This window comes from Trachurus trachurus (genome assembly GCF_905171665.1).
Source record: "Trachurus trachurus genome assembly, chromosome: 7".
Taxonomy (NCBI): domain Eukaryota; kingdom Metazoa; phylum Chordata; class Actinopteri; order Carangiformes; family Carangidae; genus Trachurus; species Trachurus trachurus.
The window spans coordinates 17,481,499-17,502,673 of NC_139901.1; the positions used below are offsets into that span (position 1 = coordinate 17,481,499).

Below are 21,175 nucleotides of genomic sequence, written 5' to 3' on the forward strand. Positions count from 1 at the left end.
TTACAAAGAGAGAGAGATGCCGCTGAAGAGTTGAGCTACCCCTCCGTACAGTTAGTCACACAGAGCAGTAAGTAGATGTACTCATGCAATGTGGCATTAGTGCCAGAAGGGGGCGACCTTAGCAAAGCTTGCAGAGCATCCATCCATTTCACACAAACAGTAGCCTATGTTGGAGTAGCAGATTTTGGACAAGAAGTTGATGCATTACACAAAAATAATTAGAAAAACAAATACTTTATTCAAAAGCATTGATCCAATGAAACAAGCCAGTGTTGTTCCTTACAATCACACAGACCAAACAGCTTTGGCAGACAAACATTAGCATCAAACCACTGATGAAAATAGTGATACAGAATACATACGTACTTCTACCTTGAAGCAACATAATGGTAATGTGGAAAACGCACAAGTCTTTAATTACACTTTAAATACAAATAATTGAAAAATACATTTTATCTTGTACCGAACTAGGGAAAGTTCAGCATGGATGAAAGAACATTTACATTTCAACATGTACATGATCTTTCAATTAATGAGCCTTCTTCAGAGAAGAAATAAACGTACAATAGGTTACACATCATGTACAAATGCACAATTTGTATCCAGTATGTTGAAAAGGTTTTAATAGCATTCAATAACCATTAGTCATTATCAGGTGGTCTAATGATCTAATGAATTTATTGACAATTGCACCCATTTAAAAGACTTTCAGTAGCAAGTTTTAGTTTTCTCAGAAGTTTTACATGTGTTTCAGTAATTATTATAATATGCTATGGAATCAGGTGCATGTTCATCCAGCAATACAAAATACTTTACATGAAAAAAAAAACAGCCAAAAGCCAACCAGATAATGTTTTACATGAGAGCCGAGCCAACTGTAACCCGTTTACACACATCTTACCGATGTCCTAATACAACTTTTTGTAAATCATAAGTTCAACATTGCCTAAAGGAAAAATGAAACATCTGTGTTCCAAATTTCTATTGTAACAATTTCAAACATAAATGATTATATATATATATCTTCAAAACACAACACAAACAACACAATTAGAAAAACATTTCAGAAAAACAAGTGCAAAAATATTTAATTATAGAGTTTTAAGTCTAATTTTCTTTTTTAAATTGCACTTGTCCTTAAGAGTTTCGCCTCTGAAAACCAGCCTGTGAATTGGATACTGTTAACCAGTGACAGATGAAGATAAATTAAATAGTTTGGTGAAATAACTTACTGTAGTTACTGTAACAAGTGACCAGGCTAGTAAACATGTAGAATGAAATGATGGAGTGTAGTGGGACACAGGTTTTTGCACATTTCACAGCATGGTTTTTAAAGAGCCATTAAGCATCAGTGCAAGAATTAAGCTTTTTAAAATCAATAACACATGCACCTGTTCAGAAAACAGGAGTGATGACAAACCAAAAAGGAAGAAGCAAGACCTGATCAGAGAAGCCAAAAATATTTACCAGTTATAAACCACAAATTCAAAAGGATAATTTGATTTCATCATATCGTTTTTATTTTTTTTCCAAAACGGGAGGTATTGCTGTTGAAATCCATAATCGTTACTTTTACTAAGCACCAACAAACAATAACTGCCAGATGTTTTCTGGCATTGCTGAATGACCTCAAAGTCTACAGACATGACAGGGTTGTCAAGGGCCAGAGGCGGAGTCTCTTTGTACAGGTCACAAAAAACAGCAGCAGACCCCATCAACAGTTCATCTCCAGTAGATAAACATACAAAGGCAGGCGAAAAACAGGTTGGCAGTCAGGCTCACTATTAGGAGCCCTGGGGAGGTGAGACGCCTTATAAAACCTATCACAAAGAAAACAAATCCTTTTTATTGAAATCATCATAATTAAGCATTGATGTGGCATTAAGGTTTCATCACGATTCATCACCTTTTTTTCTTCAGATAGAAGCAAAGAATTAATGTAGAGTCAACACAAAGGGGGTATATGTACATTCCTCACTTTAAACACAGATTCTCTCCTGGCAAACTACAGATTTCCACTGAAACCATCAAAAAGACATATTTCTTACACGCAGTACAGTATTAATAACATAATCCAAGCCTGTATGTTAAAGTGCCAGTTGAATTTCAAAACCATTAAAGCCCCAAAACTGACCATCTTAGATGGCAATAATTTCTTTTGTGCGCTGATATAGATTATACTGATAACAAGAAACTGGTTCCATGTTCAAATGATGGACAAACCCCATCTTTGGCTGTCAGAGGAGTAAGAAGCTTAGGAGGGACAGAAAGCCGATTTCCTTTTTGAAGGTCTTCTGCTGACAGTTGATTAGAGCACATTCTCTAATGGATTCAATTTATGTGATATCAGAGCCCACAGGGACATACATTTGTGCAAGCCGAGGATTACAACTTTCTTCAAGAGAACGGGGACTACATGATATCAAAAATGAATGTGATTCTTGTGTGTGAATACAGATTACATCTTCCTGCAATGTTAAAATCACATCTTACCTTTTGGAGGAGGAGTGGTGCTTTCCAAACCCTGTGTTGTTGTGCCAACCAGGCATGAGGAGGAGCGTGAGGAGCTGCCTGTGTCGCTCCTCTCATCCTTATCAATCACGCTGCCATCTCTGATGCTCAAATCTGCAACCAAGACATGGAATCACATCAGTCATGACAATATAATGTAATTATCCAGTCTTTTTTCCCTCTTTAAAGCCACTTTAAGTAGGATTTGATTATTTTGCCATCTGGTGGTGAATGGCACTCACTGCAGGGAAATAGCATGGCTTTCTCCAACAAAAATGTTCCTTTTATCAGACCTTGACCTCAGGTATACTTACCATTTTGGCTTTGGAAGGGTGATATATCAGGTGGAAAGTAGCCACTGTAAAGGGGAGAGCTCAGCCCTCTAGTGGAATATAATGGAGACACAGGCGGGGGTGAGAGTTTGGGTTCTGGCTCTGCTGAGAAAAGCGGTTTCTGGCTGGAGATGTTGAGACGAGCCGGGCTGATGAGCGGGCGACGGTGTCTGACAGAACCTGAACTGGACGCACACGACCCAGCTATCGAAGGGGGCGGAGAGGGGCTTGGCGACGATGGTCGACTCCCCGACTTCAGTGAAAAGTAGTCTATAACAAAAGAGCAGTGAAAAATGTAGATCAGACGTGACGGGTTGAGAATTGTTCTGAATACAGAGTCCAAGTGGAAATCACAAAATTACCAGGAGTTTTAAAATACCTGAGGGTGGGGAGTCTTTGTATAGTGGGGCTGATTTGCTTCCACTGAACAGGAAACCGGATTCTGAAGAATCTGAGAAAACATGAAATATACAATATGCCATTTACCACAGCTGATACCTAGTCAGGATACTCACATTAGTCTAAACCAATAATACCAATAAAAGGTGTGTATAGTAGTCGTTTATCCATCCAGTTATTTCGATGATTTTCTGCCCCCTAGTGCCAAAAAATGGTTACTATCTAATGTCACAAACTTTACAAGTGATAGCAAATTCTCAAAACTAAGAAGCCGAAACTGAAATGTAAGAACGTCCATCAATCAATCACCTGTCGATTGACAAAAAGCTAATCAGCAAATGTTCTTATAATTATGTCATTGTTTCAGCTGTGAGGGAAGCTTTAAAAAATGCAATCCAGTAACAGGACACCTGTGATGTGTTGTGTGTTTCATGCATACTGTGCAATTTCATCATAAAATATACAAAATTAACCAACTAATTGGCAAATATTAGTTGTATGTGGTCGGTATGCTGACCAAAAGGTGTAGAAATTATACAACAGAAATGCCAAAGATGTCAGCTGTCATGTTAGAAACGGCATCTAAACTACAAAGTTTGTTCTCCAGGTTGCAGCCAAATCCCTCAAGCATATATATATATTTTTTTTCTCTCTCCCAAATTTACAAACAGTGGCAGAAACTGAAAGTAAAGCTGCTGGATGGACTTTATCAAATATAAATCTTACCTCTATGCATGACAGTTATGTTATCTAAGCAGCTATGGGAGGAAAATGTAACAAGAATGGCAGACAGAAGTGAGTGGGCTGAGTATTCCCATTTAGCCCTGGTGAAGGTGGAGACCAGCTACTTGAGAAAGAATTTCCACCTCTGATTATCATTCACTGTATTTCCACCACAATTGAGAGCCTTAGCTTTAATATTTCAGTATTGAATGATTTCTTTGTCTTTGCACACTCTAACAGAGAGGAATAATTACCTGTCCTTTTGAAAGAGGGGATGGTGCCAAAGGAGAGGGCTCTACTAAGGCGCGTGGACAGAGAGGAGGGGGAATCGTTGCACTTGTTACGACTCCGTTGATAGCTGATGAGCTTGGAGATGTTCGGGGGTGGAGTGGGGATGAAGGTGTCTGCCAGATCGGGAGCGAGCAAACGAGACCGGCTGCCGAAGGGGGGGACTGCAGTGCTGCCTGCAACGTATCTGCAACACAAGAGCAATGCAATGGTCTACTAACAGAATTCAAAAATCACGTGACAACAAAACTGTCAGAAACATGCCTCAAATGCGCTTTAGGTTTCCATGCCAATACACAACATGCTTCACATTTATATTTTGATCTATTTATTCATTACGCATCTAAGTCACTGTGTAAACTTTGTACCACAGAACTCTATCAATTTACTAAGAGCACTTTTTTGATGGCAACAGTCTAAGCTAAAGCTGCCACTAAAACTTTGCTGCAGCTGTTGAACACACAACAGCTGAAAGAGCCTGGAGCACAAAAGCGACAGGAGAAATGCTGTCCAGCAATACAGCTCAACATACTCAGTTTCACAACACAGTCCGTGCCCAAACATGTAATGTGTCTAAGTTATTTCTTGTCAGTGGCAACTAAGCTTTTATTCATTAGACATTTCTCTCTCAGATTGTGTCACAATTACTGTATGAATTAGTAAATTATAGCCAAACACTAATCACTTTATCCTCCACTCCAAATGAGGGATTGTGCCAAATTCAAAGAAATTCCCTCGAGGCGTTGTTGAAATGTTGCATTCACGTGAATGGGACCTATGGATAGACGGATGTACAACCTGAAAACGTTATGCCTCAGGTCCTGTTGCTAGCATGAAAGCTTAATAATCATTCTTAGGCTGGCATTTCCCTTAAACCCCTGTGCTGTGTAATAAAGCTATAACTTCAAACCAGACAAAACATAAGTGGACAAGACGGAGTATTTGTGTTGACGAAAAACAAACAGCAGTCACATCCTTTCACGAGTTGTTTATTGCATTCCATGTACAGTTATCAATCCTGCAATGCGTTCAATAACATTAAAAAGGCAAGATACTCAACTTCTGCAGTTTCAAACCCATAAGAGGAGATTTCTTTGGGTGTGTTGCAGGAAGCATTTTAGCACTGGTGGAGCGCCATTTCAGAGGCTGCTACAGCTACATCATGTATAAATACAATGATCTGATCAGATTGAGATCTTTCATTAGCTTATTTGTCCTGTAGACTGGAATTGAAAATGATTGGCTTTTTATTATTTTTTAAAAAGTACCAACATTTGGCACAGTAACCTTTTTTAAGTGTTGAGTCTTTTAGTGTTTCTGCAACACACACCCTAAAACAGTTGGGTACAACATAACACGTTTCAGCTACATACTGGATCCCTAGACTAACACAGTGCAGTAAAAACACAGACATTCACGGTTTCATTAGTAAAAAGGTAGTTCTATAGCTATCACTGTTAAAACACCATGGCAATGGTCTAATGTTGGGAGGTGCATATGGCAACTTACACCTGTGACTAACATACAAGGCAGAGTGTAGGGCTGCAACAGCTAAATGCTGCGAACAAATGAAGATGAACAGAAATAGCTATATATTCTGACCATACATCATGAATATATCGTAGCATAACAAGCATGCACACTATAAATTTATAGTAAACATACAGTATGTTAAACATTAGCAAAGGTAATACATTTTATGTTGTATTTTACAAATTCAAACAAAAAAAGATTATTATATTAAACTACTATTGAAAGCCCTTCCTTTGTCAATGTGTGTCCGTCAAAATAAAAACGTGACAACTTTTCTCCACCATGCTATATCAAAACATGCTTGGCTCTCTTGCCTACATCAGTTTGAATATGCACGTCTTCATTTTAAGGACTATCTTTGTCAAAAGTCTGAGATGCAGAAGGAAGAAACTCTAGGTCATCACTGATCAGTGCTAATTATAGAGAACATGACGCATTGCAATCTTTGCATTCAAGTCAAATCTAGTGGCAATGGGCGGTGTTTTGCTCAGTTGGTAGAGCACCCGCCCCATGTGTTGAGGCTATAGCCCTCACTGCAGGTGGCCACGGTTCGAATCCCGCATCGAGTGGCCCTGTCCTGCATGTCATTCCCCCCCCCCCCTCTCTGCCTCCCATTTCCTGTCTCTCTATCAACTGTCCTGTCCATTAAAAGGCAAAAAAGCCCAAAAAAATATACTAAAGAAAAAAAAATCTAGTGTCAAACCTTGACAATTACACTGTATGAGTGGTAACAATATGGAGTCAGTACTTTCCTCAAAACCTACAACAACCTCTGTAGTGTCTAAGATTTGGCAGCAATCTTTTTTTGAATTCTCAATTTAAAGCTTTAATATCACTGCACCAAAGGCGCTGGTTTGAGGATAGAAATCCATCAAAAAGACAACACAACATGCAAGTTAAACTACCCTGTCCACCAAATACAAACCTTATGAAGCCTTTACAGCTATCAGTTTGCAATACTGATTGACGTTACTATCAAATAAATAGGCCCCTTCACTTAATACATTCCAACAGGTAAAGAGAAAAAGGAGTTAATTGCAAAAGCTGACGAGGTGAAATGTTAATGTATATAACACAGCCAGTTCAATCCATCTGCATTTTAAACACATTAACATGTTAGGATATCGGAAAAGGAAGGACCAGTGTTAGTGTTCAGTTGAAGCAATAAGTAATCAAGAAAAGCAGTAGTTTTGACTTCATGTGGTAATACAGTTGTTTCACTGTTACAATTTTTTATTCAAATAGAATATGAAAAATATGACTGTTTCAACATTTTATTTGGAGACTTGAAACTGTTCATATCTTGGTTACTTATAGTTCATGACAGCTCCAGTCGATCTCGATCACGAGACAAGAGTTGAGCGCTTGATAATATTTGCATTCAAGCACTGATGACGAGTCTGCCCAAAACTACTACTCCGACACCTATCCCCAAGAAAACCTTTACCAAAGCAGGTAGTGATCGAGAGGCACTATTTTAAGCTTTGGGCCTAGCAACAAACTTAATGGCTGATTTAAGTGTCTCTAAGGACCAAGGGTGTTGCATGTGTTCACATCGTAAAGTCTTGAGGTAAGTTAGCCATTTTGGGCTATATAAATAAATTGACAAAAAAAAACAGAGCCAGAGAACACAGCTATGAACGGAATATTCTGAAAAACATCGATGAACTAGTGATCAATTTCTTCCCAGGGAGCCGATGCTCTGTTCGGACCTGGTAATAACGCCCATCACATGTGATACTATCACAAATACACATCTCTAAATACAGGTGTGAAGCACCAAGGACGCATTCAAGATCTGATTTCTCAGACCACATTCGGAGGTGGTCTGCCATTTCTTTGAAAGTTTGAACACAAATGACTGCGTTGAAGGAGGTCCTCTGACACAGCTTTTTGAGTCCGATTTATGAACGTAACATATTTTACTTTTTGAAATGGATAAAACATCTAAGAGCCACGCAAAGTGCACTAATTCACTCAACCCCTCCCACTGACCCTCTCTCTCTCTCTCTCTCTCTCTCTCTCTCTCTCTCTCTCTCACACAGATGCATAGAAAATTGACCCATCTGTCGATTGGCTAAAAACACCACAAGCCCATTTACCAGTCCTTGCACTCCCATGGTTTTAAAGGGACAACGAGGAGTTTGTATTTGGTTATAAAAAAGTCTCACATTAATGTGGATGAATCTACGCTACCCACACTTGTTAATGGCTCCATTTTCGATAAATATATCGTTTTGTCTCTATCGTTATTTTGTTATTATTAGTGATAATAACTGGGCAAGCCGACCAGCGTTTCCTTACTTTCGGTTTTGCGGACGCTGCCCGGCGGGTCATGGGAATAACGCTGCCGAATCGCCGTTTATGGTCGGAACTACGACAGTATCTGATCGTCTTCGAACCTCTGACTTTCATTCTTGATGAATGAAAACATTCTTGGCAAGACGTCCGTCGTGCGCCGGTCCAAGAATTTCACCGTGCATGCGGAGGCTCATGGTAAATGTAGTGTGAAAACACTTTGCTTTCCAAAACTCCTCGTTGTCCCTTTAACACTTTGTTACAAAAAAATAGTGAGTTACAACGAAAGTTGCTTCATCACAAGCAAAGCAGCCAAATACCACGTATGGAAAAATGTCCCAGCTCTGCTTTGGGTTGCATCAGCAGTGATGTTGTACATCTACAAAAATTCCTTGCAGAGACATCAGCATGAATGAATTGCAGCTTCAAAGGACTCATGATGAACACAGAAATATCGAAGATCATTCCCTCTTCAGATGTTACAGGGGAGGGGCACGATTTCTCAAAAACCATCTCTCAATTACGGTTCCATGTTGTAGTGAGCTGTAGGCTTCAGTACAACCACACCAATGCATTTGAATTAAACATGCATTACTTTTACTATGTTTACACCTGAATATGAGTTTGAGCGACTAAAGTGTTGACTTTTGATGTTTAGTTTGAAAACTCTAAAAACTGAGATATTTTGAAACAAGTTTTCTGTAACTTTTCAAGCTGAGGAAACTATCCTCTTTGTATTCACAACGTTATGTGTCTGGCAATACCATGTCAATGGTCATGAGATTTTCATTTCCAAAATTAAAATGGGCGGAGAGGAACACTAATCTGGACGGACAGCATTTTTGTTTTGAACGAAAAACATATTAGTGTGGGTATTAGCATAGTTAATGATCTCTACACATGGCTCTACCAGATGGTTAATAAGTAGGGAGATTCAAAATGCATTAAAAAAAAACATGCTGTGGAGTGTACTTTGAGTATTGAGGCAATTCCAAGATTTTATACAGATGGGGCAACTTTAGTTGCCTCACCAAGTGCATATGTACCTAATGAGGTTTTAATGAAATTAAGGAAGTAGCACTTTCACTCTATTGTTCCTATCATGAGCCACACACACAATCCTATGCTGTAACTTTGTCATTCACATGATAACCTCATAGTCGTTCACACAAAGAGAGGAGATGATAGGTAAGAAGAGAACTGTGAGAAAAAAAACAGCATGCTCTCTACTCTATTAAAATGAAATAAAATAAAGGGATATTAAAAACACTAAGAATAATGTATCCTAATCTGGTTCTAATGAAAACAGATCTCTTGTGGAGAAAGGAAACATCACAAAATACTGTGATGCAATCACAAATTCAGCATTACTGCTCAGATTCTAACCTTCGATATTTGCCTCTTCGTAGACCCATTGGTTTGTGACTTGTCACAGCAGCAGCAAAGCTGACGAGGCAACAGAGAGAGATGCTGCCATGCTTCGCCGTGTCCATCCACCCCGAGGCAGCGGCCAAGTAGCTCTCAGCCAGGTACAGGCACAGGACGAGGAACCACAAGACAGAGGCCACAGCATCAATTCTCCTCAGCCTAAAAATGCAGATACACATCAATGTGCATAGTTGTTGTGATGACAAACTTGCCTGTGATTACGTGTACAGAAGCAAATAAAGAGGTGCCGTCAGCTTACCTTGCAGGTCCTGCTAAGAAGACGGCAGTGAGGCAAGTCATCAGGCCGACTGAGACTACAGCCAACTGGTTGTCCTTTCCGTGTTGCCACACCAGCTTAGCATTAACTATGGTCTGGTTTGGGATCAGCTCCAACAGAGCCTGCCAGACAGGATCTCCGTTTCCTCCATTTCCCTCATTTTTCTGAGTGGATTCATTTAAGGGTTTAGGAGGAGTGACACCACCACTTAATATCTGTGGGCCACTAGGTGAAAGAGTCTGGTCTGGCCATTTGCAGAAAGATGTAACAACCAGGAAAGCACAGAGCAGGAAGGCAAGTGCACGTAACAGTGTGACCCAGATGGGAGCGAACAGAGAATAGGAGCTCTGTAAGGGAGAGAACATGTTTTCATTGTTAATCCTCAGAGTTTCGCAACAAATGGAAATCCCTAAACTACAAGACAACACAATGGATGGATGAAAGGATGCATGGATTCAAAATGTACACCATAGGTGAGAAAGCAAATTTGATGAAAACTACTACTAAAAATACTAATGGTTTGAAGTGTCCAAAAAGTGAGTATTCAGCACTGTATGACTGCTGTTGTGAGGTAAAAAGTCACGTATGATATCCATACACACCTTCATTCAGAATATTGAATTTAAATCAATTCCTTCATTCATTTAGGAAATTCATTTGTCAACATTTACTGCCAAAACTACAATAGCAGGAAGAATGTTTTCCATCTTAATACATTTGCATAATTCAACATCTCACACTCATGACATTCTTTCTTAACTGTAAATTAAACATTGTTTGGAGTTCCCATGTGTACATCAATTTATTTTGAGGGGGGCACAGGAAGCACCAGCTCAGTCATGTGGTGTTAGGCTAACAAATGGTGGGATTAAGACAGTCAGTGACATTTACAATTACAGAGCTGGCCCCACTGCAGCGGATTTGGTTTTGGATTTAGGGTGCACTCACCTTTACAAAGCCCTTGACCGAGTCTTGGGTCCGGCGAAGTTGATGGCTGAAGAGCACTGTACGTAGCTGGCGGTTTTGATATTTGATGTAGTAATCCACTGCTGTCTGACAAGGCTTGCACAACTTATAGGTTTGCTCCAGATGGTACTTGTAGGCTTCAATTTCCTCATCATAGTGTTCCTACAATAGAAACAAACAGTGACTACGGGTTGAAGGGGGCTGTTATGTTTCCCATGAGTGAGAGACCAAAGACTGAGCATCTCTCTGTATCTCTCTCTATAAACTGAGCACAGCAGCAACACACAAGCAGTACAAGCACTTATACACCTAAAAATGTGGCAGGACAAATTAGATGTAATACTAATTCAATACTGAAAATAAGTAACTTCATTCATAGGAAACAAGTCAAGTGTCAACTTGAAATTTTCAAATGTATAAACAACTAGCAATCACCACAACCCTAAAACAAAATATACATACATCGTCCCTGGGCATAAATGAAGCCAACTTCTTGATCTTTGTAGTCTGGTTTTTATTGCACTTCCTGCACAGCAACATCTGACAGTTGACCCACTGCTGTGTCTTAGGCGTCTCCGATGACGGAGGGTTTCCAGATACCCCATGGTTGAGATGCGCCTTATGCTGCGCTGGGATGCTTTTGTTGTAATCTCCATCCTGAAAACAGACAAATAAACAGAATAAAGGGATATTAACAGGAACATTAGAAATTCCTTGGAGAGGACAAAAAATATATATTAACAGGTGTCACACTTTTACAACTCACCTCCTGGAAACCATTGTATTGGTCACAGTGTGGACAGTCCCAGCAGTTCCTGTTCCCATAAGGCACCACTGTATTCTCATTACAGAACCAGCAGTTGACATTTGCATGGGCCGGCTTTTTTCTGGAAAAAACAGGTGGAGTTCTTACACAATGCAACATGACAGACATGACAAACTTTCATGGTGTCGGTCGGATGGATCCCATAGGAGAATCTAAGAACAACATTACTGCTTTAAATGCCTTGCTGCCTGCTACTATGTGTAAATTAAGAGTACAGGCTAAAATCATGCCATTTCGTTTGATGCATTGTGAAAACAATCAAGTTGAACGTGCTCAATGTTGAATGACAATGCACTCAGTAGTTGTGTGCTTACAATGAATGGAGACATATACACATCAAACTGATGCCATTTCTGGCCTGACATGATCAAAGCTCATTCCAATAATAACCAAATAACCAATGTATTTGCACTTGATTGTGTGTGATGATGATGATTGATTCGATGATTGTGACTGTTTTGATTGATCAGTCTTTTAGGGGACTCTCTCTATTACAGCCAGCTCCATTGCCAGACACAACAATACACATACACATTCACAATAAGCACGATCTCTAATGTTACTACTATATATTCACCTTCAAAATAAGAGTCCCGGAAAGGTGGATATGAGAAATTCGCAGGGGGAAAAAAGCCACACATTGACAGACGCACACAACAACCACCTTGTCTATGTTATTTACGGTTCAAAACAAAAGACTCAACCAAGCAACACTATACAATTTATACTGCCATAAACACTGAAAGACACACAGACACACACTCTCTGCACGACATGGAAACACTCAACAGAGGCTCCAGTGTAGCGAGAGGATTGACAGTAAAGCTCCACTCATATAGAAATCACCGCCTGTCCTGCGTACAGTTCTTTCTACAATAGTCAAGGCAAGTTATGGATGCATACCATCTAGTTTCTCCGGTAATTTCCTAGTCTTAATGTTAATGTCAGAAACTCCGGTTAGGTTTGTTAGCACCACTGCTAGCAAAGTTAGCACATGGGCTAGCATAGATAAACAAACCTCTTTCGGGAAAACGGAGATGCATGTACACACGATCCGCTGTCTCACTGCATCTTATACATCAGACATTTTAAAGACTAAATGCACATTTTGAGCAAGACTTATTCCGACGTCAACGCGAACTAAAAACAAACGCAGCGGTGGAAGATCTTGAAGTTTAACTAACCTGGTGGCAATTTTGTAAATCAGCGCCCCACTTGCAACAAACGCCGTCACTCCGACTCCTCCATACATCAGTTCAGGGTAGTCCAGTAGGAGCTGGTTAAAGGCCTCCATTTCCGACCGAAATTTGGAGTAAACAAGCTAAGAAAACATACAAATTTTAGTGTTTCAAAGATTTGGGAAAACACGGCGCCGGAGCGCACGCGGCAAACGATCCCCTTTGTACATGCCCCTGTAACGGAAACGGAACGAGCGTCAACGCCGGGACACGTCCGGATATATTTATTAAATTACACTCCGCCTTATCATTCATTGAAACCACCCACGATTACATTTATTTACGCGAAATACGTATTTTCTGGGAAGTAAGTATCTAATAAAAATGCGATCAATCTAATTTAGTTACCTCCAAGCGGTGAGCAGTGTTGCACAGAGGAATGATGACAGTGTTGGGATGTGGCCGTGAGCGCTGTCCTACTTTCCCTCGCCGGGTGTCTGCTACGTTCAGGTGTCATCGAAAAAATGGGGAGAAAACTATTATTATTGTACCAACTTGGTAAGTGTTCAGGCATTATTCAAAGACGTGCTACAAAGTTAGCACTAACAGTTTAAATTAGATAGGCTGTGTACCGTTTCAAAAGTTAAACCCTACAGTGAATGGGTTAGCGCAAGCTGAATTAGCCTATACACTAGCCTATTTGTAGCTAGGCTACTATTGGAATTTGTTTTTATGTAGGCTAGGCCTAACTAACTTTTGCAGCCGTTCTCGCAAAAAAAAAAAAATGTTCACGTACATTTGGGTCTTCGCAACAAGTGGATGATATCGAACATCATCTGTCATTTTTGTCGACTCTGAATGAGAACAGCTGGTGTATTCAGATTTTCCTTCTCCACACAGTATTACGTGAACGCACCAAAAATCTGATAGCTACTGCACTATCAAGACTATTTTGATGTGATTTAATGGCTGCTTTTGCAAGCTTGCATTATTCAGTCCTTATATGCTGTCAAGAAAAATATGTAAACCATCGGTTAGTGCTACAAGAAATCATTTAAAATATCTAATCCATCAGTAGTTTAATTAGGCTGTAACTATAGCTTCTTCTTTTTTTTATTAGGCTATATGCTGACCCAAAACTAAAATGTAAAATCAAACAAAATTTCCCATTTTATAGCCTTACAATTAGCCTAATTTGTTTTTATCAATGAAGCTTATGGTCATGGATCTTGTGCAGGCCGCAGGCCAGGCTTCATCAAATAAATAGCCTAAATAAAAACTGGTTCAGCACAGAGCATCTGAAAAAATAATAAGCTATATCTCTGAAGAGGCAGTTAATCTCTGATGATGAGATTTATGTAACAGTGGTATCACACATTCCCAAATGGATTTGTCATTAAAAAAATTAATAAAACAGACTACAAATAAAAACAAATAGGCTACATAGGCCTATCCCAAAAGAACATGGTAGGATATGAGGGTAGCAGGCTGTAGATCACACTGACACTATCATCAGTTTTTCTAATTAATTGTCTTCATTCTTCTTCTGGTTTGGCCAAGGCAAACTGACTAAAATTTGCCCACATCACACTGACAGGATCCTAATATTTTTTGTGATATTGACCATAGGTCTACTCATTTTGGTTGTTTACTTAGGCTATTTGGTTAATTAGGTAGCCTACATTATGAATATGAAAATGCAAAGTAGCCTACATCAAATGAACAATAAATGTGCATGTGATAAGTATAACTGTAGGCCACTACATCACCTATGTAGCTATACCATATGGTGGAGTAACAGTAGGATAAAATAGAACTTGGCCTAGGCCTCCCTCACTTTGTTGGCTACTTAAGATCAGTTATTTTCACTTTACATTTCATCACTGCACATATAGGCTACTGTCCTTCATTACCTTCCTTCAAATATTACAATTAGCCTATATTATGGCAATATTGTAAGGCTTAGGCTAGGCTATATTAGGCCTACTACTAGTCACAAAAAGTAAATCAATGAGACAATAAAATGCAAAAATAACATTTTATTTTAACAAACACCACGCAGTGTTTTACATCAAGTAAACATTCTTCAAACAAGAAATCTGATCAGTGCTTCAGGGTAACCAACTGTTGCATAGCAGCTCTGATAATTGATAACAGCAGAAAAAAATAAATAAATTAACATAGTCACGCATGTAGATGCCAATATTCAAAATGATAATAAAAAAAATTATAAAATGTTGCTTGGTAGCCTACAGGCCTAATTTAGTCACAAAATAAGACAAAGTGAGCATCAGATTTGCATCAGCTGTGCTCTTGCACTTCACACTTGATTCCGTTAAGCGTAAACGCCAACTGAAAATGTTAAAGTTTCATAAAGTCAATAAATTTACACTTCGTCAATCTACCAAACAACGAAGCATATAGGCGACCTTAACCTGACAAACAGCCGAATTGAAATGGTGAAACGGGTGAACATTGTGTCTGTGAACCGACTGAATAACCCGAACCTCTACTGGTCAAATGAATAAACAACCTGCGCCTCCGTCTCCCTGGCATATGAGGGGAACTGCTGGTTGCACGCCACAGAAACGGTGCCTCCGTCGGGGCTCATCGGCTGGGTCATCCCGCCGTAGGGACATCCGTTGTGGGGGACCAGCACGGGCAGGTGGCGGTGGTACGCGCCGTAGGCAGGGTGGTGGAAGTGGGCGGGAGGGCAGTAGGAGTTAAACGGTCCGGTCGGGGACAAGCTGCGGGTGTGAGGACCGGTGTGGACCGGGGGTGCTGGGTATCCGGTCGGCTGGGACGAGCTGGACTGAGGCTGGTACAGACCCCACGAACCGCTCATGTAGGGCTGCAGGTAAAGCGGTTCGGGATACTCCGCCGGATTCCCGGGCAGGTAAGGCACGCTCGGCGGTCTGTAGGGTCTCCTCACCCTCCTCCGCCGTCGGTAGTTCCCCCTCTCGAACATATCCTCAAAAGCGGGGTCCAGCATCCAGTAGTTACCTTTCCTGTCCCCTCCGCTCTCCCTGCGTACCTTGACGAAGCACTCGTTGAGAGACAAATTGTGCCTGATGCTGTTTTGCCATCCTTTCTTGTTCCTCTCATAGTAGGGGAACTTGGTGACGATAAAGTCGTAAATTCCACTTAAAGTCTGTCTTTTGTCCTGGCTGTCTTTAATGGCCATGGCGATCAGAGCAACGTATGAATACGGCGGCTTCTCCGACTGGTCGGGCTCCTCCACACCTTTGGGCGGCTCAGCGGGGGGTAGACTGGAGCTGATGTCCAGCAGATGCGCTCCCTGGTCGGCGGGGGATTTCTCCTCAGCATCCATGGCTCGGGTACCGCTCCAGTGTGCGTCCAGTTGTGGCCAAAAAAGCTGCAATCGTTATGATTGTGTCCGCAGGTGCACACACTCCACCCACAGGTAGCTGTTATCGCCTTCTTTCATCATGCCGAGTTTCTCACAGTTTATGCCTGCGCTACTGTGCAGCTGCACAGGTTGAAACAAGGGTCAAACCACAGTGTTTTCAAAATAATCAAAAAATGTATACTTTGGGGCGACAACATGAAAGAGTATCTGTCTTTAAATATACCGGCATGCTGTTTAATGTAGCCGAAGTGCACAGTTAAAAAAAAAAAAAAATCATTTCATCATTTGCAACATGGACACATGCACCCAATATGTGAACAGCTACTCTCTTTTTATGCCCTTGCATTGATTTTTAAGGTGTTTACTGTAACAATTTATTCTAAGAATTTTGAAGCTCTGGTCTCAATAGAGAAAACAAAACCCTTCAATCAAAAATACTGAGATGAACAAACCTCTAACCCTGTAAAAAACATGAATGTGCGCAGCACGCACACACATACCGTAATTTGTAACCTAAATTGCACTTTGTGTTGTTGTTTTTTCCACAGCTTCATAAACTATATCAACTCAGAGTCACATGATAGTTGGGTATTTCCTGCACTTGCATGTATCACAGCCCGGCATACCTCCCACGTACAGTAGGGCATGAACAGCAGGCCTGTCTGTCTGCTGAGGATGGCAGATAATGATCACCTCCTCTCAGCAGACAGTCTGTCTCCCCTGAACTGATAGGGGAACACAGATCTCAGTAAGTGTGCAACCAAAGCAAATACATCTTTGGCAACAACTAGAGGGAATTTTATATTGACTGTTATTTAACCCATGGGTATCTTAGTTACACTTAACTTTTTAAAACAATACATAAGCGCAGGTAGTTATTCATACGTAACAATTTTTTTTGTGAATAAAGTTTTATAACCGTGACTCTGTCTCTTCCATCAACTACCTTTTTGTGAAGAGTACCACTCACGCCGTCGGAAACATTTAAAGTCAATAATCCCATGGTCTCCACTGACATGGAATTTACTGTACCTAATATCCAGGCACACAAATGATTATGCAGGCTCATTTACCTGACTCTGGAGCAAACTGTGTTCTGGGATTGAATGGCTCCTGATAGAAGGGTGATATGTCTCATCTGCTCTAGCAAATGCCCCTCTCTGATTTCCCAGTTTTTAAATAACTAAAAGAAATGACAACAAGGAAGCTGGATTTACCTCCTGGTGTCATATGAGCAGAACAAGGCGCCAGGCTACACAATCTGTGTAGTACAAGCTATCTGAGACTAAAGAAGAATGCAGCAAAACTGCCAGAACCAAAGTGCATGAATGCTGGGGTTAGACAGCGGAGGATTAAATGAAGATTGCTGCTCTCATATTCCCTCAAACGGCCCAACATAAAATGTATTTTTCCTATTAATCTGACCATGATTATCTTGCGTTTATTACCACTGGAAAGTTGAGAGGATTGATGCAGAGATGTGTGACAATGTATGGAGGATGTATTACTTTATCTTTATTATCACACAATTAAAGGCAGATTGTTATCACTGTTATGTTTTATCCAGATAATTTGGAATGCATATAGTAAAACATTTATTTTGTGAAAGATAACACGCTTTGTTGCTCTATATTTGAAGTTTCATTTCCTTCCCCATACACCTCATAAGTCAACACTTTACATTCTCTCTAACTTGACTTGGAAAACAAATAGTAGCCTATGATGAGTTTCAAAATGTTGTGCAGCTAACACCACCACCACCTTAACCAGCACTATCATTGTAATTTTAATGCAGTAATGAAATGATAATGAATGCTTTTGTGTATAATATGTATTAGTTGCCTGCTGACACACCAATACCTCTGTGTGAACTAAATATAATTTTAAGTATTCCTGCCATGATGGAGTATTTTTCCATGTTGGTAATGCTACTTTCTTCAGAAAACGCCCACCTGCACAGACTCCTGCCAGGAAAAAACAACAACAACAACCTTTCAACTCGCTACAAGGAACTTCCCTGTAGTCATACCATGAATACCTTTTATGCACAGATGGTGGCTACAGAGCTGCACTAGTCCAGAACACCAACTCTTTCTTAACAGATCAGGTGACTCAACACCTTTACTTCTCTTCTTCCTGCATGCTGACATAGGTGGAAAGTTTGAAGGGTGCGTGTGAACTACGAGGGAGGCTGCAAATGGTCCGAGCTTGTTGAGGCAACAGGATGAGTGAGTGATGGCAGCTGCAAGCACAGGCTTTAAAACTGTTACATAGCTTCAAAAAAAATTACAATCACTTGATTTATTGCTGTCTTCATTACCTAAAAATTACATTGTTTGGTACGCTACAAATCGATTCTGTGTCAACACAACAAATTGCATTTCAGTTACTTGACAGACTTTGTTTACTTTTGGCTCATGTTACATATTAGTTGCTGTGCAATTATCTTTTTCACAACAGACATTTCAACTCATTGAAGCACAGGTGTTACTACATGGTACACCAACTGCAGTATTCAGTTGTCCCTGCAAACCATGACAATATGACGTGGCATTCACAATACCAGGTAACTAAATAAACTGAACTGGATTCAGTCATGTATTTACATAATGAAGTTTTTGGATTGTAACATGTCAAAATCTCTACAGTAAAAAAGACCTGTTAGCCCTGGTTCATCATTTCTAAAAAAAAAAACACACACACACAGATAAACACAATACATACAATTAAAATACAGTTCCGTATGTTCTTCAAAGTTTGAATCTTAATGGTGATGAATGAATTCACTGTGAGCATATGAGATGCGTGGATTATAATTTGACTACAGTAGTGCAGAGTAAAAGTAAAGTACAGAAATGTATGTTGTTGTTTTTCTTCCATTGAATTCAGATTCTCCTGTTGGCTTTTATAATCATCAGCAACTGTTAAGTCTACCAAATACAGTGAAATAAACATGTAGTCCGACTGCAGTGGGGTAAGCATTTATGAATTTTGAGTCTCCACCGGGGCACCTGCAAAGCTGCAATTTGTGATAAAAGGAAATGACAGCGTGTGTTGTGGCTTCTGTCTGAACACAAGTGCATGTAGCAGATCACAGCCGACTCCCTGACTTACAGTAGTCATTTTAGGCACCACTCCTAGACCTGGCTAATCCTTAGATTACAATAAACCTGACTTCCTTCTGTTGGCGACAGAGCAGGCAACACGCTTTATCTCATGTGATGGGCACTCAGACAAAAAGTCAACATCAGAGTCAAAACAAGAAAGGCTGAGGAAAAGGGTTTACCACATGCCACATGTTATCCAATCACATGACTATGATAAGATGATGCTCAGTTGTTGTTTTTTAATATCAGTGTATAAAAGCACATTTAATCAGATTTATTTTACTTCTCTGACATTACTTGCTGGTTAAATTCCCATGCTAGGTGTGGCTCTCTTTCAGGTTAAGTTATTTGAGTTCCCTGTTCTGTTCACGATACCATTGACCCATGCCTCCTCCCACAATGCATCTCTTTGTTGCGTTCTACATGACAGCCTGTCAGCCAACCTTATGCCAGCCTGGCCATGCAGCCCACATCTCCAGTACACCACTCCCAATTCCAACCTCCACTTCTCTATTGTTTGTGTAGTCGCCTAAACTGAGGTTATCTGATTCCATACTCATAGAAGATGATAAATGCCATTTTCGCTGAACATGTCGAAATAGCCATTATCAATCATGGACTGAAATTTGCCTTCATGGCGACAGGCTGAAAGTAAAAAATAATATTGTTGCACCCAGTTACAAGTTGCCAAAACAAGTTCTGTGCCAAGAAAAAATCAACAGGGATTCCTCAGTGACAGATTGCATGCCGACAGCTTCTCTGTGACAGGAATCATCATCACCATCCACATGAAGGTTAAAACCTTCTTCGTATCATAGAACACCTTCACAAAGGCACAAACTTCTATAATCCAGCAATTATGGGTAAACAATTTTAAGTATGTTGTTCTCATCTGAAGATATACTTTTAAGCATCTTATCTAATAATTTCTGGAGGGATTCAAGCGGCTGAGCTTCCTGTTTGACTGGTTTCCTCACTCCAGATCATGTGCCCTTCGTTTTTTAAAGTTTTGCTACTGTGCACTCTCATCGATCTTTCCACAGAGCAGTTGGGAATACTGAGGGTGATCTCAGATAGCAGTGACGTTTGTGACATCTCATTGACAAAAGATGTATATCTTGCTCAATATAGCCTCTCCCAGTTGGCAAAACAACTGGTTATGTGACCTAGGTCAGATCACATTCGTATGATAAGGACATTGCCAAATAACAAACTCGTTAATGATAGTTTCATGTTCTCACAAGTATAGCAATCTTTTCAGCACCCTCATTGCCATATCAAAAACAAAATGCTTTTGTTCAAAGGAGTTAGAAGACAAGTTTTCTGACATGGTCCAATGCACAGTAAGAATATAAAATTTTGAAACGCACTGTACACCAAACGTCAGAAAAAACAATCAAATCTTGAAATCCTTCAAATGTAACAGGCTCTTCCATACAAACCCGACCTCCTTGGTGGAGGTGATAACATAAATTATCCCAAAATCAAAAGCATAAAATCTTAAAGGGAAGAGTATAGCCTGCTTTTCGTGATTGCGATATTGTAATCTGTTTTTTTGTAAACAGCAAAAAATAATGACATACACATCATTGTACAGGCAGTTAGGATCAGATACTGTCCACCTTTTATATTATGTCAGTCACTGTCCATTCATTACTCTGGTATGCCATCTTGTGGGGAAGGGTAAAGAAAAGGATTATCATTCAGTTGAGGTTCAATACTATGGGTAGTTGAGGTGGCTACAACCTATAGACACCTCTTAACACTATTAGATTAGATTGCTATATATTAAATCAGTGATCTTTCAGTTCAGGATTTCTGAATAAAATAAAATGCAGGACAACATAAAATAAGATAAAATAAATGGTTTAATAGATTGATAACCATAACAATTAACACATGTACATTTCATTTCAAAACTATAAAGCAAACAACATAT

General features: G+C 40.0%; 2 protein-coding genes across 2 annotated transcripts; both read right to left on the bottom strand.

Annotated features, from left to right (window-relative positions):
- Positions 1-577: 577 nt before the first annotated feature.
- Positions 578-12,984, bottom strand: tmem201 (transmembrane protein 201). Its single transcript, XM_083974962.1, has 11 exons — positions 12,766-12,984; positions 11,522-11,642; positions 11,218-11,412; positions 10,738-10,917; positions 9,772-10,136; positions 9,471-9,671; positions 4,220-4,440; positions 3,223-3,294; positions 2,826-3,113; positions 2,494-2,625; positions 578-1,820 (listed from the first exon to the last, which is right to left on the bottom strand). The coding sequence occupies exons 1-11, from the start codon at positions 12,873-12,875 to the stop codon at positions 1,723-1,725; spliced, it is 1,983 nt and encodes a 660-aa protein (XP_083831088.1). The 5' UTR covers positions 12,876-12,984; the 3' UTR covers positions 578-1,722.
- Positions 12,985-15,268: 2,284 nt separating this feature from the next.
- Positions 15,269-16,090, bottom strand: foxl2l (forkhead box L2-like; the record flags this gene model as incomplete). Its single annotated transcript, XM_083975849.1, has 1 exon — positions 15,269-16,090. One exon carries the CDS (start codon positions 16,088-16,090, stop codon positions 15,269-15,271), a length of 822 nt encoding a protein of 273 aa, XP_083831975.1.
- Between the last annotated feature and the right edge of the window lie 5,085 nt (positions 16,091-21,175).